This window comes from Chiloscyllium plagiosum, unplaced genomic scaffold, assembly GCF_037043375.1.
Source record: "Chiloscyllium plagiosum isolate Xiang-an unplaced genomic scaffold, Cpla_swu_hap1 HiC_scaffold_10, whole genome shotgun sequence".
In the NCBI taxonomy this organism is placed as follows: domain Eukaryota; kingdom Metazoa; phylum Chordata; class Chondrichthyes; order Orectolobiformes; family Hemiscylliidae; genus Chiloscyllium; species Chiloscyllium plagiosum.
The window spans coordinates 3,886,873-3,911,221 of NW_028270148.1; the positions used below are offsets into that span (position 1 = coordinate 3,886,873).

At 47.6% G+C, this 24,349-nt stretch overlaps 1 protein-coding gene across 1 annotated transcript in view; it reads right to left on the reverse strand.

Annotated features, from left to right (window-relative positions):
* Positions 1–7,036: 7,036 nt before the first annotated feature.
* The window catches only part of LOC122553191 (uncharacterized), a 33,335-nt gene continuing 16,022 nt past the window's right edge, over positions 7,037–24,349 (reverse strand). The window contains exons 2-3 of the mRNA XM_087990959.1: positions 17,977–18,112; positions 7,037–7,304 (exon numbers count right to left, since the gene is read on the reverse strand). Of these exons, the coding sequence (XP_087847085.1) occupies positions 7,244–7,304; positions 17,977–18,112 (197 nt within the window). The 3' untranslated portion in view covers positions 7,037–7,243. The remainder of the gene's footprint in view (positions 7,305–17,976; positions 18,113–24,349) is intronic.

Genomic DNA, 24,349 nt, shown 5'->3' on the forward strand with positions numbered 1-24,349 from the left:
CTGGGGCCAAAACACTGACTGTTTACAAGAAGGTGTTGAATATACGTCTTGGGACGAAAGAAACCAAAGGATATGGGGACAAAGCAGGAAGCAGGGGACTGAGCTGGGTGATCAGCCATGATCATATTGAATGGTAGAGCAGGTTTGAAGGGCTGAATGGCCTCCTCCTGCTCCTCGTTTCTATGTACCTATGAGGATAGTAGTCCCTGCACTAAGTGTTTTGATGGCTGTCTTCAGGAATGACCAAATTTTCCCTCCTCCCGCCTTCCAGCAGCTAACCTGCTGTCCATCATCCATGCTCCCAATTGCCCCCAGATTGGGGCAAATAGAGCCAACCAGCCTCACTCCTCCTGGTTGGACCATTGCAAGGTCAGGGAAGTTTACTCACTCACTGGGGTAGCAGGTAAACAAGGAATGGTTGTTTGAGACCCTTAAGTGGGTGTTAATTGGCCAATTTTGGGCTTTAACTGGTGGTGGATCAAGAAACTTGGCCAAGCCTTATTGTGGCGCAGGGGTAGTGTCCCTGCCCTGGGCCAAGGAGTCCTGGGTTCAAGTTCCACCTGTTCTGGAGGTGTGTAATAGCATCTCTGATCAGGTTGATTAGAAAAATACATTTGTTATATAAACTAAGCCATTGAATCTTCCCCAGAGCAGAAAGACAGCAGTATCTGGAGGGGGTGGGGATTGTGGGTCAAGATTAGAGTGGTGCTGGAAAAGCACAGCAGGTCAGGCAGCATCCGAGGAGTGCTAAGCCCCCTGATTATTTACCACCTTTCCTGAGGGAGATTCCCAGCCACCACCCCCATTAGCCAGGTCTCTGCAGGAAAGGTATAGTTGAGCAGTTTGTATTTAATGAATGTTTAATTTTTGTTCAGTTCTGTATTGCAGTGATGAGATTGTTCAGGTCCTGGGTTTTGAAGGATCTGTGTGATGAGACTGCGCAGCGATGAAAGTGATTTTGTTAAAACCCAAAACAAAGGTGGATTTACTCTTGGGTGGGCAATGTGTGACAATGACAAATCCGCTGGACAGACAGGAAGTGCTTGCAGATGTAAAATTTGTAAGGAACAATATGTTACACTCGATAATAATTTAGCTCACACTTAACTCATGCCCAAAATCTTGATCCATTTAGTTAACCCAACACAGAGAGCCAGTAAACGACTGGTGTGTTATAATCTGAAAGATGACACAGGTGTGGCTCTCCCTGTGGGTCAGGGTGCTGGGATAAGGAGAGCCTTTGGGGTGGGTGAAGGCTAACTCTTGTGGCTGGATATAAACTGTTGCGTGATCATGAGAGTGTTTAGATATGTTCTCTTATTCTGTTCCCCCCACTCAACCCCCCCCCCCCCCCCTTCCCTCCCCCTAATCAGCATAAATACCACTGTTTCCTGGCTGCTATCAATTCTGAAGGAGGGTCAAACGACTCAAACTATTAACTGAGCTTCTCTCTCCACAGATGCTACCAGATCTGCTGAGTTTTTCCAGCACTTCCTGTTTCTGTTTCAGATTTCCAGCTTCTTTGTTTGACTGTCAGGCAGGCTTCAGGTTGTCAGGGAATCGGGGAGGGTCTGAGAAATACCCATAATTGGGGAGATGGCTGGGGGGCAGACCTCAATCTGTTCCATTTGGAATCAGCAGCATTGTTTCCCTCTCTAAAGCCACCGGCCTGTGCAAACAGCCAGTTTACGGACTGTTGATGGTGACCCTCATTGCTGCCTGAGAAGCTGCAAAGAGTTTGTTCCCTCACCTGTTTCCGCATGCTGCCTACAGCAAGCTGAACCCTAGGCCCGGGCCTATCATCCATATCTCCAACTCCCCACTCCCTTATTAATACCCTCCCCTTTAACTAACATCAGCCATGGGTCCTGATGCCTCCCTCTTGGCTCCAGCATCAACATTTTACACACTGTGCTCCTGTGAGACTCTTTCAGGCCCCCTTGTTTAAAATGTAAGGCCAATGTCACTGCTGTTCTGGGCCTAAAGGCTTCCACAACTTCATCATCTCCTTATTGTTGAGGTCATTTCTCATCAACATGCTTTCAGATCCCACAACCCCCACCCCACTGCACCCCTCCCACCTCACTTAATCTGAGCTCTGATGAGACTTTGACCCAGGCGCATCTGCCCTACCCAAACACCCATGAGCTTGGTTGCTGTTGGTGGGATCTTGCTGTGCTGGAATGGGGTGCTCCAGTTCCTTATACAGTATTCCCACAGTTACTCATTCTGTAGGAATTGCTCACTGACTGTAATGTGATTTTCTCTCACTGAGATGGAGACAGCTCTGTTAGCACTAACCCTAACATTGCTTAAGCTAAACTCCACCTTGTTGCCCTGCCCCGAAGGAGTGGGGAAGGGCTTCCTGTCATTATCCAGGAAGGGCAGGTTATACGGCTGCACATGGCCCCTGACAACTGGGCAGGATCACAAAGTGCCCAGCATGTTTGGGACCATCGTTGAATCGGTCCCCTAATGGTCATCTCCTCCATTGATTCCATGTCCCCTGTCACCTCCAACAGGATGAGTTACAGTGGAGTGTCCCCTCATTCTCGTGTCTCCTGCCGCCTCTCAGATGCCAGGAGAAAAAACATTTCATCTCGGGCTGTACAGAGAACCAGCACAAAAACGATGGGCTGAATGAGCTCTTTTCCTAACTCATTCATGGGATGAGGGTGTCACTGGCTGAGTCAGCATTTAATACCCATTCCCAAGTGTTAAGAGTCAACCATGTTGCTGTGGTCTGGAGTCACATGCAGGTGAGGATGGCAGTGTTGTTCCTGAAGGATATTGATGAACCCAGTGGGTATTACACAATCGGCAAGTACGCTCTTCATTCCAGACTTTATTGTCATTGAATTCAAACTCCACCATCTGCCGTGGTTGGATTCAAACCTGAATCATTCCCAGAACATTCCCTGGGTCTGGATCATTGACCTAGAAATAATACCGCTAGGCCATCACCTTCCCCTGTATTCTGCTCTGTAACAACCTTCGAATTCTTTGACCTTACCCATGTTAGCAATCACCATATCCTTATTCTTGTTGCGTGTCTCCATTTAGTAAACACTGTTACAAAATATTCATTCGACATAAAATGAACACAGAGAATGCTGGAGAAACTCAGCAGGCCTGGCAGCATCTGTGGAGAGGGAAACAGAATTAATGTATCTTGTCACCAGACTCAAAATATTAACTGTGTTTCTCTCTCCACAGATGCTACCAGGCCTGCTGAGTTTCTCCAGCAATTCCTGTTTTTGTTTCAGTTTTCCAGCAATCATGGTATTTTGTTTTTATTTGAGGGCTCATTAAATATTCCAGTTTGGCCCTGTATCTGCAAACCACTCTGTTTGTCCCAATTAGTAAAGTTAGTGACATCAGTGAAACAACATAACATACTTGTTCCATCATTAAGCTTACAATACAGTTAGTTCTGTAATGAATATGTGTCAATTACTTCAGAAAGCTGTCAATGCAGTATAATTTAAACCTGTATCTGGGGCCTTCAATGTTATACAAACAAAACGCCCCAGGTGCTTCACAAGAGAACAATTGTCAAATTTAACTCTGAAATGCAGAATGAGACTTTGGGATAGCTGCAGAGAAACTTGGCCACATTTTTCAGATTATCTTCATGAAAAAGAGAGGGGAGAAAGAGAGATCGAGGGAAGGAAACAGCGACGTGCAGAAAAAAAGACAATGGGCCAAATGGCCTAATTTTTTACCCCTATGTTTTATGGTAGAAGGATGGAACTTTGTCACTAAGTGTAAAGGTAACTGAAGGCCAGTGATGGAACGATTAAAATCAGGAACACATCAAAGGCCAGATCAATGTGAATAGACAGGGAGAGGTGAGGCCATGCAAGGATTTGTAAATGTTGATGACAACTTCCAGATGCAGGTGTTTTTGGACCAGATACCAATGCTGTTTGGTGAGTGCTGATGGGTGAGCCAGTTCAGCGTTAGGTTTGGTTGCACAGAGTTAAAGATCAGGTCAAGTTTCTGCGAATTGGAAAATGGGAGGCTGGTCAGGTCAGAGTTGGAAAAGCCAAATGAGGAGGTAACAAAGTACAAATGAGGGTTTCAGAAGCAGCAAAAGACCGAGGGCGGGGCAGAGACAATGACCCGAAGTGAATGTGGCCAACCACATGCATGGACAGATGTGTACAGGTGTGTACAGCTTAGGGCTGGTTGTTGAGGACAACATTGTAAAGCATTGGGCTCAGTCTGAGTCCATGACCAGGGCAAAATGGGCTGGAATAAATGGATTGAATGGCCAACTCCAGCTTCTAGTTGCGACATGTTATCTGAATCAGTGACTTGGGTTTGCGGCTGAGGCGGTGACCTGGGATTTGAGGGTTTCTGTTATTTAATTTGATGAGGTTTCTACTCATTCCCCACGGAGGATATACAACTGAGGCAGCGCAAGGTCGGAGTGAGGTGACGGTGAACTTGAGACAACTGTGAACTAGCAGGAGCAGACACTCCAGAAGATACAGTACCGGCACTTTCAAACAGAGGGAAGGTGGACAAAGAAAACAAACACATGGTCAGGCAGGAGAGAGAGAGAAAGAAACCTGCTAACTGACACAGCAGTGAATCTGCACAGTTACTGGCTTCGTTGTTTGAGTTCACGTATCCCTGGACATTGTAATGTGCCGAGGGAAAATTAACAGACAGTGAAACTCACAGCTGACCTCGGAGGAAGCAGCACTGAAACAGATAGGTGCATGGTTTTTAACGTATAATCATGCTGTAAGTCTGCAGTACTGAATAGAGTGAGTTCTTTCTTGATTATATGTTTAATTGAAATCTGTCTCTTGATTAAATTTAAAATAATATAAACCTTAAATACTAAGTTAGCCTGGAGCACTGTTCCTCAGGGGAAAATGAGAGTGCTATTTTCTGTGTAAGGGTGAAAGGAAAGGCTGGGAGGTATAGGGAATGCTGGATGACTAGAGAAACTGAGGGTTTGGTCAAGAAAAAGAAGGAAGCATATGTCAGGTATAAACAGCAGAGATCGAGTGAATCCTTAGAAAAGTATAAAGACAGTAGGAGAAAACATAACAGAGAAATCAGGAGGTCTAAAGGGCACACGTGATAACTTTGGCAAATACAGTTAAGGAGAATCCAAAGAGGTTCTATAAATACACTAAGGACAAAAGGGTAACTAGGGAGAAAATAGGGCCCCTCAAAGATCAGCAAGGAGGCCTTTAGGTGGAGCCACAGGAGATGGGGGAGATACTAAATGAGTATTTTGCATCAGTGTTTAATGTGGAAAAGGACATGGAAGGTATAGACTGTAGGGAAACAGATGGTGACATCTTGAAAACTGTCCATATTACAGAGGAGGAAGTGATGGATGTCTTGAAATGGGTAAAGGTGGATAAATCCCCAGGACCTGATCAGGTGTACCCTAGAACTCTGTGGGAAACTAGGGAAGTGATTGCTGGGCCTCTTGCTGAGATATTTGTATCATTGATAGTCACAGGTGATGTGCCGGAAGACTGGAGGTTGGCAAACGTGGTGCCACTGTTTAAGAAGGGCGGTAAGGACACGCCAGGAAACTATAGACTGGTGAGGCTGATGTCGGTGGTGGACAAGTTGTTGGAGGGAATCCTGAGGGACAGGATGTACATGTATTTGGAAAGGCAAGGACTGATTAGGGATAGTCAACATGACTTTGTGCGTGGGAAATCATGTCTCACAAACTTGATTGAGTTTTTGAAGAAGTAACAAAGAGGATTGATGAGGGCAGAGCGGTGGACGTGATCTATATGGACTTCAGTAAGGCATTCGCCAAGGTTCCCCATGGGAGACTGATTAGCAAGGTTAGATCTCATGGAATACAGGGAGAACTAGCCATTTGGATACAGAACTGGCTCAAAGATAGAAGACAGAGGGTAGTAAGTTTTCAAATGACATCAAAATCGGAGGTGTAGTGGACTGCGAAGAGGGTTACCTCAGATTACAATGGGATCTTGATCAGATGGGCCAATGGGCTGAGGAGTGGCAAATGAAGTTTAATTAAATAAATGTGAGGTGTTGCATTTTGGAAAAGCAAATCAGAACAAGATTTATACACTTAATGGTAAGGTCCTGGGGAGTGTTGCTGAACAAAGAGACCTTGGAGTGCAGGTTCATAGCTCCTTGAAAGTGGAGTCGCAAGTAGATAGGATAGTGAAGAAGGTATGCTTTCCTTTATTGGTCAGAGTATTGAGTACAGGAGTTGGGAGGTCATGTTTCAGCTGTACAGGACATTGGTTAGGCCACTTTTGGAATATTGCATACAATTCTGGTCTCCTTCCTATCGGAAAGATGTTGTGAACCTTGAAAGGGTTCAGAAAAGATTTACAAGGATGTTGCCAGGGTTGGAGGATTTGAGCTATAGGGAGAGGTTGAACAGGTTGGGGCTGTTTTCCCTGGAGCGTCAGAGGCTGAGGGGTGACCTATAAAGGTTTACAAAATCATGAGGGGTATGGATAAGATAAATAGACAAGGTCTTTTCCCTGGAATGGGGGAGTCCAGAACTAGATGGTATAGATTTAGGGGGAGAGGGGATGATATAAAAGGACCTAAGGGGCAATGTGTTCACACAGAGGGTGGAGCTGCCAGAGGAAATGATGGAGGCTGGTACAATTGCAGCATTTAAAAGGCATCTGGATGGGTATATGAATAGGAAGGGTTTGGAGGGATATGGGCCAAATGTTGTAAATGGGACTAGATTAGGTAGGGATATCTGGTTGGTATGGGCGAGTTGGACTGAAGGGTCTGTTTCCATGTTGTACATCTCTAGGACTCTTAGAGGGGGAGTGTAAATCCTGACAGGAGCCTCATGTGGTCGGAGGGCGTGTGTCAGGGGTTTAGGTGTGTGTAATTGCAACACAGTGATGTTATGTGCAAATGTTGTCAAGGCTGGAACCAAGTGAGAACAGTCTAGTCCAATGGGAAGGGGCTCAGAGGGGGTGTTGTCACTGGGAAAGGGGGGAGAGTCAGAGAGAAACCCAAGCCCTCAGAGAGCAGAGGCAGCTGGAGAGGAATCAAGGTCAGGTTTTCAGGGAAACAGATCTGAAAGGAAATGACCTCAGAGTGGACAGATGGGTTTCCAGTAAATGCTGATGTCATCACTAAGCTTTCCATCCAGGAGCGGGTCAACACGCTGCATCAAACCACACGGACAAGTTCATCACCTTATCCCGAGAGTTCACTGTATCGTTAGGCTCACAGGAAGTGATGGCAGCTCTTAGAATAGACATGTAGTTATTCGCTTAACTCGGACTGGTGCTGTATTCTCATCCATCCCCCTAAACCGTGGGACACCAGAGAGAGAATCACATTAATCACAGGGGACACAAATTGGCACCACACACCCACCCACACCCCCCCCCCCTCCACACACACACACATACACACACCCACACCCACACACCCACACACACACACTCACACACCCACCCACACACCCCCTCCGTCCCCTCCCCACACACACACACATACACACACACACCCCCCACACACTCACACACCCACCCACACACACACCCTCTCCGCCCCACACACACACACACATACCCACCCACACCCCACACACACACATACACACACACGCCCACACACACATACACACATACCCACACACACACCCCACACACTCACACACCCACACACACCCTCCGCCCCACACACACACACACATACACACACACACCCCACACACACACACACACACCCCACACACTCACACACCCACACACACACACACACACCCCACACACCCACAAACACACCCACCCACACCCCCCCCACACACACATAGACACACACGCACACACACCCACACACATACATACAACACCCACGCACACACCCCATACACTCACACACACACCCCCTCCGCCCCACACACACATACACACACCCCACACACCCACACACACCCCACACACACCCCACACACACACCCCACACACCCTCTCTGCCCCCCCCACACACACATACACACACCCACACACACACCCCACACACACACACCCCACACACCCTCCACCCCACACACACATACACACACCCCACACACACACCAACACACACACACACACGCACACACACCCCAAACACCCATACACACACCCACCCACATCCACACACACATACACACCCCCCCCACACACACCCACACACACACCCCACACACCCTCTCCGCCCCCCACACACACACCCCACACACCCCACACACACACCAACACACACACACACCCCAAACACCCACACACACACCCACACACCCACACACACATACACACACAATCTCTGCACCCATACACACAGACACACACCCACAAACACACACACCCCACACACACACACCAAAACACACACATACACCCATGCACACACCCACCCCCACCCACACACTCACAAACACACCCACCCATACCCACCAACACCCACACACCAACACACCCACACGCCCACACCCATACACACACACACCCACACCCAAACACTCTCCCACACACACGTCCACAAACACACACATATCCACACCCATACACACGCACACCAACACACACGTACACACACCCGCCCCCACACACCCACACGCACACTCTCACACTCACACCCACACGCACACATACCCCCACACACCCACACACATACACATACACCCACACACACACCCACACACATACACGTGCACACACACACACGCACACACACCCACATCAACACAACCACACATGCACACAGATACACTCACACACACCCACATGCACTCACACACACATGCACTCACACATACACGCACTGATATGCACACACATGCACTCACACATACACGCACTGAAATGCACACACATGCACTCACACACCCCACACACCCACACACACACACCCCACAGACACACCCACACACACTCCACACACACCCTCCACCCCACACACACACAACACATGCACACACACCCGCACACACACCCCACTCACCCACGCACACCCACCCACATACATACACAAAAACACACACCCCCTCCACCCACATACACACAGACACACACACACCCCACACACACACCAACACATGCACACACACCCCACACACCCACACACACCCCCTCCACCCACATACACACAGACACACACCCACAAACACACACTCCCACACACACCCCCACACACACACCAACACATGCACACCACACCCACACACACCCACCCACACCCACACACTCACACCCACACACTCACAAACACTCCCACCCATACCCACCCACACCCACACGCCCACACCCATACACACACACACCCCACCCACACCCCCACACACCTACACACCCACAAACACACCCCCCCACACACACACCAACACATGCACACCCCACACACACACCCCACACACCCACACACACCCACACACACCCCACACACACCCCCCACACACCCACCCACACACACACAGACACACACATATCCCAAACACACACCCACACACTCCCCACACATGCACACACACCCACCCACACCCACACACACACATACACACAAACACACCAACACACGCACACCCCACACACCCACACACACACCCTCCGCCCACATACACACACAAACACCCCCCCACACACACCCCACACACCAACACACGCACACACCCACACACACAGCCACCCACACCCCCACACCCACACGCCCACACCCATACACACACCGCACCCACACTCCCACACCCAAACACACCCCTACACACACGCCCACACACCCACAAACACACACACATCCACACCCATACACACGCACACCAACACACACACACACGTACACACACCCGCCCCCACACACTCACTCACCCACAGCCATACGCACACGCACACGCACACACCCCCACACACCCACACCCACACAAACCCACACACACATGCCCACACACACACCCACAACACACCCCAACACACGCACACCAACACACGCACACCAACACACGCACACGCACACCAACACACGCACACGCACACACCAACACACACACACGCACCCCCCACATACACCCACACACACTCACCCACACGCACACACACGCCCACACACCCACACACCCACATCAACACATCCACACATGCACGCACTCACACACATGCACTCACACACACAGACGCACTGATACGCACACACATGCACTCACACTCACAGATACAAACACACTCTCACACACAATCGCACACAAACACACACATCACACACACAGGCACACACGCACTCACACCTACACACACACACCCATGCACACCCATACACACACACTCAAACACACACACATGCGGACAGACACACCCACACTCTCACACACAGTCAAATACACACACGCGTACAGACAAACACACAGTCACACCCCCACGCAGGCACACCCACACATGCCCACATACACACACCTACAGACACACCAAAATACACACACAAACACAGACACACCCACACATATTGCCACACACACTCTCGCACCTGCAGACACACCCCCACACACACAAACACAGTCACACCCACACACAGACACACTCACGCATACTCACACACAGATACCCATATGCACACCCACACACACAGACACACACATACTTACACACTCACACTCACTTACACACATACCCATACACCCACACACACATGCACACAGATACACACACACTCCCAACCACACACACACTCATACTCCCACACATGCACACAGATACACACACACCTCTACACACCCACACATATACACACCCATGCACACACACATTCCGACCCACACACATTTGCACATACATGCATACACCCACACACACATAGATTATACACACATACACACACACGCACACACATGGATGCATACACACCCACACACATATCCACCAACACACATCCACCCAAATGCGTGCGCACGCGCACACCCACACACACATATGCACAGATACACACACATCTCTACACACCCACACATATACACAAACTTGCACACACACTCCCACCCACACACATTTGCACATACATGCATACACACACAGATACCCAGACACACACACGTATCCACACATATACACCAACACACATCCACCCAACCACGTGCGCACGCACACACCCACACACACACAGCTTGACCCCTGCACTGCACACATGCAGCACCTCAACACACGCACGCCACCCATAAATGCACTCACACCCCCATAACCACCCCTACCCACACACACATACACTTGCACTCCCACCAAAATATCCACACTCAGCCATCACCCCCGTACACACCAGCCCCTCCCACACACACACACAACTACACCTCCAGCACATATCCACACCCACTCACTACCTCCGCACACAGCAACTCCATACATGCCCACTCACCATACATGTGCAGACCACCCCATACACACAGACATTCTCACACTAACATACATGCTCACTCACACTCACTTACACAGGTACACACTAACACACAAGCATTCACAATCATATTGTCACACCCATGCATCAATATATACAAACCAGGAAGGGGGCAGAGGGACCTCCAGTTATTTTAGTGAAGAATTATGTGTGATCCCAACATGTGGGCCTCATCATTCCAGACCACCTGAAGCTGGGAGGGGGGACTGCACATGGTCTGAGGGTCTTACACTTCCTCACTCGGTGACTGAGGTCTGACCAGGTTGTAAACAGTGCAGGCCCCCAGGCACAGTATGAGCTTTGGGCAGCACATCGTTCTCCTCACTGAACATTAAAAAAACCCAATAAACCTGTGAAAAACAGCAGCAGCTGGGGGTTTAATTGCATTCACCCATTTCAGGACAGCCTCCCCCAATCTCAGTGTTCCCACCATCTCACCTTGTTCCTCAGTCTTTCTCTCGGTCGCTCTTGTTCAGATTGGAATGGGGTCAGCCAGGTGAATATCAGAGAATATGAGTTCCCTGATTGGGGCTGTAAACCAGGGTCAATAAGGGAATCCTGGCTGACAGATATAAACTGGAGTTTCAGGGGTTGTGTTCACTCTGAGAGCTGGCTCTGAGACAGTTGAAACAGGGTCAAGGACTCTCCACAAGTAAGTAAAAGGGGACTTGGTGATGGGGATACTAACCTCTGTGAAGTTATTTCAGTGGTGACGAGAGCAAAGCATGTTCCTGAAGAAATTTGCTGACAACAATTGTCTTTGAGTTGGGGTAAGTATTTCTGACATCGGGCCAATATTTGGGAATCTTGACGTGTTTGATCCTGTTGTCAAAGACTGGGCCCAGGATGTGGAAAGAATGCATTATTTTACCAAGTAAATAACACTGGGGCTCATGAAAAGCAACTGGTAATTCTTCAGACAGCTCACAGATCCACAATACTTTTGGTGATTTGAAACCTAACTTTCCCTGAGGCACCAGATTACTAAAACCTTTTGAGAGTTGACAGATTTAGTTAAGGAATAATGTTACCCCCAAGCCTCCTGAGACGCTATGGGGTTTACTTAGGAATTCAAGATACAGGGGAATTTGTATCAGGATTTTTGATGAGGTTATGACAACTGAAAGAGCATGTGACTTTGTTTTAACCCTTAATGAGATGCTGACAGACCGTTCACTATGTGGGATGAATAGTATAACCTTACAAAAGTGCCTATTGCTGAAGCCCAGCTGGAATTCAGACAGACACTACAACTGGCTTTGTCATTGGAAAAGGCAGCAAGTGGAGCATATGAATTACAGGGTACACTGATGGAAGGGGACACCCTCCTCAGGCTGATTGACCTTGGGGGACATCACTTGAACAAAGGCAATTGCCCAGCCTCACTCTGGACATATCCTGAACAGAGGGACTCCATGTCAGCCAATAGCAAAACACCAAAACAAAGCCAAGTCTCAGCCAAATGGTTAATGTTTTCTTCAGGATCCTGCCCCTCACGGCATTGTAGGTGCAGCGCTATGTGGACTCGAGACAGTAAAGGAGTCTAACCAGACCTGGACTGAGTCAGGGAACTCATAGGCTGGTATCCAGGAGACTGGAAAGCCCACCTACAGCTGGTTTGGAGCAGTTACATTACTCAGCAACATCCATATCAGAACCAACCAAAATAAACATCTGGTTAAATGGTGACCGGGTTCTAATGGAGCTTGATACTGGTGTGGCTGTATCAGTGATCACAGAACCACGCTCTAACAAGATTCACTCTGCACTCTAACCCTTAAGTTTGCATATGACCTTGTCTAGACTGCGAACCTATCCCAGGGAACCTTTACAGATTCAGGATAAAACTTTGGTTCTGGTCTTGTATGAGAAGCAGCTGCTTCAGTTCCCACTGATTGTAGTAAAAGGCTCGGGCCCAAGCCTGACGGACTGATATCGGTTCAGAAAGATTCACCCTGATTGGGGCTCAACATTTCTCAATTAGAAAACGGCTGCCTGGGTGAATTCTAATTAAATACCTGGACATTTTTCAGGAAGGTCAAGGGACTGTCAATGAAGCCAAGGCACCTTGTGTATTGACCAGGAAGCAATCCCATGATCCTGCAAGGCCTGCCCAGTGCCATTTGCCTCCCGGGCAAAAGTAGAGGCAGAAATCAGAGGCTGGGCAACAAAGGGAACATCAAACCAGCCCAGATTGTGGAATGGGCAACACCGATCAGACTGATTGTGAAACCTGACGGGTCAGTGCACCTTTGTGGGGATTTTATACAAACAGTAAACTGCTTCTTGCAGCTGGATAATTTCCCAATTCCCTCGTATAGGGGATTTATAAACAAAACTGGCAGGAGCTGTACTTCACAAAGCTGGACATGAGCCATGTATCGTTATAATTACTGTTCAATAAGGATTCCCAGAGCTATACTACAATTAATACCCTTACAGGTTTGGGCCAATGTACAAGACTGTCTTTTGGGGTGTCATCAGCCTTTGCCATTTTTCAGCGGATGATGGGGAACACTTTATAAGGTCTAGCCCAGGTCACCATTTATCGAGCTGACATGCTAATAACAGGGGACACTAATAAGGAGCACTTCGAGAACTTGGACACAGTGCTGAGTTGTTTCTCCCAGGTGGGCGTACACCTTAGAAAGAAACAATGCGTGTTCCAGGCAGCCCAAGTGACCTAAATAAAATCCGTATGAACTATGCATGTTGTAACTCAGCAACAAAAACAGTTGTTGGAAAAGCTCAGCAGGTCTGGCAACATCTGTGAAGAGAAATCAGAGTTAACGTTTTGGGTTCAGTGACCTTTCCTCTGAACTGATGGTAACTAGGAAAATGTCAGTTTATATGCAGAAGAAAGGATGGGGCAAGGGGTTAGAAGTAAACGATAGGTGGAGATAGAGCCCAAAGGGAGTGAACAGCAGTTGGACAGACAAAGGAGTGAATAATGATCAGGCTGGGAGGGTGAATCACTGTTAATGGAGACTGTTAGTGGTTAACAATGGGTTGTGTGTAATGGCAGACTATGTGATAACAAGGCCTGGTGTGTGGGGTAGGGGGCTAGGACATGGGGGAGATCAGGCCCTAAAGTTACTGAACTCGATATTGAGTGCGGAGGGCTGCAGGGTCCCCGAGTGGAAGGTGAGGTGCTGTTCTTCCAGCTTGTGCTGAGCTTCACTGGAGCACTGCAGCCAGCCTGAGACAGAGATGTTGGCCGGGAAACAGGGTGGGGGGTTACAGTGACAGGGAACTGGAAGCTCAGGGTCTGTTTTGTGGGCAGAACTTGGATGTTCTGTGAAGCGGTCACCCAGTCTACACTTTGCTCCCCCCAGTGTAGGGGAGACCACATTGTGAGCAGCGAGTGCAGTCGACTAGATTGTGGGAAGGGCAGGGAAAGTGCTGCTTCACCTGGAAGGTGTGTTTGGGCCCTTGGATCCCGAGGAGGGAGGAGGGACATGAGCAGGTGGGACACCTTTGGGGGGTGCAGAGGAAGGTGCCTGGGGATGTGGGGGGTGTTGGGAGTGAAGGAGGAGTGGACCATGGTGTCCCAGAGGGAATGGTCCCTGCAGTGAGGGGAGGGGGATATGTGTCTTGTGGAGGCATCTCACTGGAGGTGGTGGACATGGTAACTGATGATCCTCTGGATGTGGATGCTGCAGAGGATGGGAGGGAAGGACAAGGGGAAATCCTGCCGCTGCTGAGGGAAGGAAAAGAGGGGAGAGGATGGAAGTGTGGGAGATGGGTTGGACCCAGTTGAGGGCCCTGTCAATAATGGTGCTGGGGAATCCTGGGCTGAGGAGAAAGGTGGATATTTCGGAGGCTCTCTTGTCAAAGTGGCCTCCCTGGAACAGATATGATAGAGCCGGAGGAACTGGGAGAATGGAATGAGGTCTTTACAGGAAACCCCAAGTGACCTACTTGGGTTACAGAATCAATAAGACCAGGTTACATCGGTTGGAAGATTAAGTGAGGGTGATCAATTGAGTGCCAGCTCCCACATCTTACGCAGCTAATGTCTTTCCTTGGGCTGATGGATTATTACGGCAAGTTCAGACGTTACCTGGGCCTCTATCCTGGCAACTTTCCATCAACTCTTATAAAAGGGGCAGCTTTGGGAGTGGCTGTGTAGCCAAGCTAGAGCTTTCAGGGAAGTGAAGAATCAGCTATTGTCCCCCAAGGTATTGGCACACGATGATCCCAAGTGAGATCTGGTATTAACATACAATGCATCAGGGGGGTATTAGCTCTGAGGTGGCCCAATGGAGAGGAACACCCAATAAAGCATGATTCCAGGAGTTCAGAAAATGTACAGCCCAGATAGAGAAGAAAGGTCTGGTGGTCAGACACCCCAGATACACCCCGGGGGGTACTGCCATTGGAAGACTCCGCAATGGTTTAAACTTTTCTGCACACACTTCCAGGCACAGCTGACAATATCAGACTGTGGACGCAGAAAGATCCCACCCTGGCGAAACTGAACCAGCTGGTGGTGATGGGGGAAACCAAAGGGTCATCACAACCAGAACGGAAACCTTTCTGGACCTGGAGAGACCCGATCACAGTCAAGGACGGCATCTTATTATGGGGGCGCAAGAGTGATTGTCCCCAGCAAAGGTCACCACCAGATACTGGCTGATCTCCACCAGGGTCATCCAGGGGTCACCAAAATGAAGATGCTGGTGAGAGGTTATGTCTGGTGGCCAGGATTCAACACTGGCATAGCCATGTTGGTGGGGCAGTGCCCACAAGGACAAAACGTACCCCCAACAGCTGCCCCATGTTGGTGGGAATGGCGGGGTAAACCCTGGATTCGGTTACACATTAACTATGCTGGTCCAAACATGGGTACAATGTCCTTAGTCATTGTAGACACCCACTCAAAGTGGCTGGATGTGCAGAGAGCTCATTCGTTAAACATGGGGACAATGTTAGATAAACTGCGTACATCATTTCCAGTACACAAGTTCCTGGAAGTGTTGGTCACAGATAATGGGCCATCGTTTACCAGCAGGGAATTTGAGTATTTCCTAAAGTTGAATGGAATTGGACACATAACGACAGTTCCATCCCATCCATTGTCCAACTGTCCTGGTTCCTGTTTGATTCTAGGACCACCCCTCGTGTAGCTGTAGGGATAGCTCCAGCAGAGTTTCTAATGGGGAGGGGGCTGCGCATCAGGTTCAAGCTGATCTTCCCGGACCCCAGGTTGGGGAGAAGAGTGAAACAGCATCAAGAACTCCAATGCTGAATGCCAGGTTCTGCCGAATGAGAGAGACAGTTTACAACAGGGGGTGAAGTTTGGTGTGAGTACCCTGGGGATGACCCTGCATGGGTAGGAGGCATGGTCAACACAAGGTCAGGTCCTGTGATGTATAAAGATGGGGTCAGTGTGAGTGCCCTGAACAAGCACGTGGACCATATGAAAGCTGCAAACTCACAGTGTGGGAGCAAGCCGTGCCCGGCTCCTCGACAGCCTTTCTAACTGCTAAGAACCCATGGGCTCTCCCTCTTCACCAAGCATTGACGATTCTTTGGTATCTGAGATGGACACAGTGGATGGTGCTACCTCAATGCCTTTGCCGCTTGAAAAACGGAATGAATTTGTACCAAGACCCTCCGGGTACTTGAGTCAAGCCACTGTGTGTTGGCTGCTGCCTGTATCAGAGGCAGAGTTGGAGGAACTTGACCCACCCCAGGAGCAGCTGAAACACCCCAGGAGCAGCTACAGAAAAACACCAGCCTATGTCCTCAGCCTCACAGGGGGAGGGATGTTGTGACTGTAATGAGGTCACCCAGGTGGACCTCACAGAAGATGAGTTCCCTGATTGGGGCTGTTAACCTGGTCCAATCAGGGAGCCCTTACAGATAAAAGGAGGAGTGTCAAACAGTCTGACACTCTGAGGGAGCTGGATCAGTGTCAAGGACTCTCCACGTGTGAAAAAAGGGGTGACTTGGTGACAGGATACCGGCCTCTGTGGAGTTACTTCCTCTCTCTCTCTCTCTCCCATTCCCCAATGTCCTTTCCCTATTAACCCCCATTCCTCAGATCCCATTGTCATTCCAGGAGCAGTAATTGATTCAAAGTGGAATTTGTGACATTTACCGTGAGAAAGAAGAAACACTAAAGAGGAAAAGGGGAAAGTGATGGAGAAACCTGAGAGTGCACCGATCGAGAAACAGGGACAGCATGAGATGGAGAATTGAAAAACAATGTGATCTTTCACATGAACTGGAGAATTTGCATTCAGCACCATTAGGGAGAGTAAGGGGGTGCAGAAAACATGCAAATTGGGAGGTAAGCTCAAGGGCATGAAATTGAAGACACTGATAAAGATCAGAAGAGAGATAGGGAGATATCACAAGATAAGTGAGACACAGACAGAGATTACCAGACACTGAGAGAGATCACAAGCTGGACAGAGAAAGAAATAAAGATTAAGTTTAAGCTAAAGGCGAACATAGGGATGGCAATGAAAGAGAGTGAGAGACTAAGGGTACAAAAACAGCGCAAGTGGAAGAGCTGTTGATAGAAATGAGAAGGAAATCAATTTAATTTACCGATTCCACGTCGATCTGCTTGAGAAAGCTGACCAACGTTTTACGTAAAACAAAACGATGATGTTAACAGCCAGCAATATCAGGAAGCCCAGCAGGGAGCCCAGGATGATAGGAAACAGGTCGATAGTTTGGCTCTCTGTAAAATTACAACAATCATTACCCATTTAACAACACAGAGAGCTGCCAAAGTGGAGTGTGCTCATTGTATAATTTGAGGAACACACAACCAATGTTCAAGCAGAAGGACCCCACAATGCCATTTTGTGAAAGTGACTGGTTATTATGTACATATACAATCTATAGATGTGTTAATTTATTCTGCACATTATTACTCTGTAGCTGTTGTATGTTATTTTACACATTGGGCCTCTCAATCTATGTTCAGTTATTCCCTAAAATATTATTCTGTAGGTATTAACAAGTCCCCAGGGCCAGATGGGATCTATTCTAGGATAATGTGGGAGGCAAAGGAAGAAATAGCTGGGGCCTTAACAGATATTTGTGCAACCTCTTTGGCCTTAGGCAAGGTTCCAGAGGACTGGAGAGTGGCAAATGTTGTTCCTTTGTTTATGAAGGGAAAGAGACATAATTCAGGTAATTACAGCCTGAAGTCAGCGGTGGGGAAGCTATTGGAAAAGATACTGAGAGAGCGGATGTATTCACATTTGGAAGTTAATGGTCTTGTTAGTGAAAGGCAGCGTGAGTTTCTGTGGGGAACATCATGTGTCACCAACTTGATTGAGTTTGTTGAGGAAATGACAAGAATGATTGATGAGGGACTTCAGTAAGGCATTTGATAAGGTACCTCATGTCAGGCTGATAAAAAAGATCATGGGAATCAGGCTGTGCTGCTAGATGGATACAAATCTGGTTTAGTCATAGAAGACAGAGAGTCATGGTGGAAGGGTGCTTTTTGGAGTGGAGATCAGTAATTAGTGGTATTCTGCAGGGATTAGTGCTGGGACCTTTGACGTTTGTAATATATATATAATTGATCTAGAGGAAAATATAGGTGGTTTGATTTGTAAGTTTGCAGATGAGACCAAAATTGATGGAATTGCAGATTGTGAAGAGGATTATCAAAGGATACAGCAAGATATAGATAGATTGCAGATCCTGGGCAGAGAAATGGCAGGTAGAGTTTAAACTGGACAAATGTAGGGTGGTGCAATTTGGAAGATCACATTCAGGTGTGAGTTATACAATAAATGGCAGAACCCTTAGCAGCGTGGAGATACAGAGGGATCTGGGTGTATAGGTCCACAAATCCTTGACAGTGGAAACACAGGTAGATAAAGCGTTTAAGAAATCATACAGTACGCTACCTTCACAGGCCAGGACATCAAATATAAATGATGACAAGTTATGTTGCAACTGTATAAAACTTTAATTGGGCCACATTTAGAATATTGTGTGCAGTTTTGGATGCCACTTTATCAGAAGGATTTGGATTCTTTGGAGAGGGTGAAGAGAAGGGTTACCAAAATGTTGCCTGGTCTGGAGGGCTTTAATTATGAAGAGAGGTTGGATAAACTCGAATTGTTTTCACTGGAGGGACAATCTGATAGAGGTCTACAGAATTATGAGAAGCATAGATAGGGTGGATAGTCAGATGGTTTTCCCCAGTGTGGAAGGTTAACTACAAGAGGGCACAGGTTCAAGGTGAGAGGGGAAAGATTAAAGGAGATGTGCAGGGAATGCTTTCACATGGAGGGTAGTGGGTGCCTGGAATTCACTGCCTGTGGAGATGGTAGAAACAGGTATGTTAGCAATGCTCAAGGGGTATCTTGATAGACACATGAACAGAGGGTGAACAGAGGGATAGAAACCACGATGGACTTCAGATAGAGAGTCTAAATAAACATTAGAAATTGGCACAGGGTAGAGGGGCCAAAGAACCTGTTCCTGAGCTGTATTCTTTGATCTTTCTTTGTATGTAAGCTTGTTATGATGTTTGTATGAGGGTTTTACAGACATTATTATTCTGAATACAAATCAGGGTAACATGTAAATTATTGCACCGTGTAGCTGTGTGAGATTATTGTGTATATAATTACTCTTCATTTGAATGACTTTGTGCATGGGAAATCATGTCTCACAAACTTGATTGAGTTTTTTGAAGATGTAACAAAGAAGATTGATGACAGTAGATCAGTAGATGTGATCTGTATGGACTTCAGTAAGGCGTTCCACAAGGTTCCCCATGGGAGACTGATTAGCAAGGTTAGATCTCATGGAATACAGGGAGAACTCGCCATTTGGATACAGAACTGGCTCAAAGATAGAAGACAGAGGGTGGTTGTGGAGGGTTGGTTTTCAGACTGGAGGCCTGTGCCACAAGGGTCGGTGCTGGGTCCTCTACGTTTTGTCATTTACATAAATGATTTGGATGTGAGTATAAGAGGTACAGTTAGTAAGTTTGCAGATGACACCAAAATTGGAGGTGTAGCGGACAGCAAAGAGGGTCACCTCAGATTACAACAGGATCTGGACCAGATGGGCCAATGGGCTAAGAAGTGGCAGATGGAGTTTAATTCAGATAAATGCGAGGTGCTGCATTTTGGGAAAGCAAATCTTAGCAGGACTTATACACTTAATGGTAAGGTCCTAGGGAGTGTTGCTGAACAAAGAGACCTTGGAGTGCAGGTTCATAGCTCCTTGAAAGTGGAGTCGCTGGTAGATAGGATAGTGAAGAAGGCATTTGGTATGCTTTCCTTTATTGGTCAGAGTATTGAGTACAGAAGTTGGGAGGCCATGTTGCGGCTGTACAGGACATTGGTTTAAGCCACTGTTGGAATATTATGTGTAATTCTGGTCTCCTTCCTATCGGAAAGATGTTTTTTTTTAGATTAGATTACTTTACAGTGTGGAAACAGGCCCTTCGGCTCAACAAGTCCACACCGACCTGCCGAAGCGCAACCCACCCATATCCCTACATTTGCCCCTTACCTAACACTATGGACAATGTAGCATGGCCAATTCACCTGACCCACACATCTTTGGACTGTGGGAGGAAACTGGAGCACCCGGAGGAAACCCATGCAGACAGGGGGAGAACGTGCAAACTCCACACAGTCAGTCGCCTGAGGCAGGAACTGAACCCGGGTTCCTGGGGCTGTGAGGCAGCAGTGCTAACCACTGTGCCACCGTGCCGCCCATGTTGTGAAACTTGAAAAGGTTCAGAAAAGATTTGCAAGGATGTTGCCAGGGTTGGAGGATTTAAACTATAGGGAGAGGCTGAACAGGCTGGGGCTGTTTTCCCTGGAGCATTGGAGGCTGAGGGGTGACCTTTATAGAGGTTTACAAAATTATGAGGGGCATGGGTAGGATAAATAGACAAAGTCTTTTCCCTGGGATCGGGGAGTCCAGAACTAGAGGGCATAAGTTTAGAGTGAGAGGGGAAAAATATAAAAGAGACCTAAGGGGCAACATTTTCACACAGAGGGTGGTACGTGTATGGAATGAGCTGCCAGAGGATGTGGTGGAAGCTGGTACAATTGCAACATTTAAGGGGCATTTGGATGGATATATGAATAGGAAGGGTTTGGAGGGATATGGGCCGGGTGCTGGCAGGTGGGACTAGATTGGGTTGGGATATCTGGTCAGCATGGGCGGGTTGGACCGAAGGGTATGTTTCCATGCTGTACATCTCTGTGACTCTATGAATATTTACGTACATGTTTGCACAGTAGCTGGGTTCGGTTGTTACATGCATTATTGATCTGTAGATGTGATAAGATATATACATTATTCTGTACATTATTGGTCTGTAGATGTGATAAAATATTATATACATTATTCTGTACATTATTGATCTGCAGGTTTTTAAGTTATTGTTAAATATTAATGTGTAAATTTGTTTGATTATTATGTATATAATTACACTGTAAGTGTTCAAAGTTTGTGTGAAGATTTGTAGCTCGGGTGCTCGTTGCTGTGGTTCTGTTCACCGAGCTGGAAGTTTTTGTTGCAAACGTTTCGTCCCCTGGCTAGGCGACATCATCAGTGCTTGGGAGCCTCCTGCGAAGCGCTTCTTTGATGTTTCCTCCGGTGTTTATAGCGGTCTGTCCCTGCCGCTTCCGGTTGTCAGTTTCAGCTGTCCGCTGTAGTGGTTGGTATATTGGGTCCAGGTCGATGTGTTTGTTGATGGAGTTTGTGGCTGAATGCCATGCCTCTAGGAATTCCCTGGCTGTTCTCTGTCTGGCTTGCCCTATGATAGTAGTGTTGTCCCAGTCGAATTCATGTTGCTTGTTGTCTGCTTGTGTGGCTACTAAGGATAGCTGGTCGTGTCGTTTCGTGGCTAGTTGATGTTCATGTATGCGGATTGTTAGCTGTCTTCCTGTTTGTCCTATATAGTGTTTAGTGCAGTCCTTGCATGGTATTTTGTACACTACATTCGTCTTGCTCATGTTGGGTATCGGGTCCTTTGTCCTGGTGAGTTGTTGTCTGAGCGTGGCTGTTGGTTTGTGTGCCGTTATGAGTCCTAGGGGTCGCAGTAGTCTGGCTGTCAGTTCTGAGATGCTCCTGATGTATGGTAGTGTGGCTAGTCCTTTTGGTTGTGGTATGTCCTCGTTCCGTGGTCTTTCTCTTAGGCATCTGTTGATGAAGTTGCGCGGGTATCCGTTTTTGGCGAATACCTTGTATAGGTGTTCCTCTTCTTCTTTTTGCAGTTCTGGTGTACTGCAGTGTGTTGTGGCCCTTTTGAATAGTGTCCTGATGCAGCTTCGTTTGTGTGTGTTGGGGTGGTTACTTTCATAGTTTAGGACTTGGTCTGTGTGTGTGGCTTTCCTGTATACCCTTGTAGTGAATTCTCTGTTCGGTGTTCTCTGTACCATTACGTCTAGGAATGGGAGTTGGCTATCCTTTTCTTCTTCTCTCGTGAATCGGATTCCTGTGAGTGTGGCGTTGATGATCCGGTGTGTTTTTTATATTTCCGTGTTTTTAATGATTACAAACGTGTCATCGACATATCTGACCCAGAGTTTGGGTTGAATTTGTGGTAGGACTGTTTGTTCTAACCTTTGCATAACTGCCTCTGCTATGAGTCCCGAGATTGGTGATCCCATGGGTATTCCGTGGATTTGTTCGTATATCTGGGTGTTGAATGTGAAGTGTGTTGTGAGGCACAAGTCCAGTAGTTTAAGTATGCCGTCTTGGTTGATAGGTTCAGCGTCCTGTTTTCTGTTCTGTATGTCCAGTAGGTTGGCTATTGTTTCTCTGGCTAGGGTTTTGTCAATCGAAGTGAACAGTGCCGTCACATCGAATGATATCATGGTTTCTTCTTTGTCTATGTGTATATTTCTGATGATGTCCAAGAATTCCTGTGTTGATTGTATAGAGTGTTTGGATCCGCTGACCAGGTGTTTCAGTTTCTGTTGTAGTTCTTTGGCCAGTTTGTATGATGGTGTCCCTGGCAGTGATACTATGGGTCTGAGTGGGATGTCTGGTTTGTGTACTTTAGGTAATCCATAGAATCTGGGGGTGTTGTTGCTTTCCGGTTTCATTCTTTGTAGGTCAGCTCTGGTTATCTGTCCGTTTTTTTGTAGATTCCTTAGTGTGTTATTTATCCTATTGGTGAATTGTGGGGTGGGGTCAAATTCCTTCATTTGGTAGGTGTTGGTATCTGCAAGTAGTTGTTGTGCTTTTTGGATGTAATCTGATTTATCTAGGATGACCGTCATTCTGCCTTTATCTGCTGGTTGTATGATTATGTTCTTAAACACCTGGTCAGCGGATAGCCAACTCCCATTCCTAGACGTAATGGTACAGAGAACACCGAACGGAGAATTCACTACAAGGGTATACAGGAAAGCCACACACACAGACCAAGTCCTAAACTATGAAAGTAACCACCCCAACACACACAAACGAAGCTGCATCAGGACACTATTCAAAAGGGCCACAACACACTGCAGTACACCAGGACTGCAAAAAGAAGAGGAACACCTATACAAGGTATTCGCCAAAAACGGATACCCGCGCAACTTCAACAACAGATGCCTAAGAGAAAGACCACGGAACGAGGACATACCACAACCAAAAGGACTAGCCACACTACCATACATCAGGAGCATCTCGGAACTGACTGCCAGACTACTGCGACCCCTAGGACTCATAACGGCACACAAACCAACAGCCACGCTCAGACAACAACTCACCAGAACGAAGGACCCGATACCCAACATGAGCAAGACGAATGTAGTGTACAAAATACCATGCAAGGACTGCACTAAACACTATATAGGACAAACAGGAAGACAGCTAACAATCCGCATACATGAACATCAACTAGCCACGAAACGACACGACCAGCTATCCTTAGTAGCCACACACGCAGACAACAAGCAACATGAATTCGACTGGGACAACACTA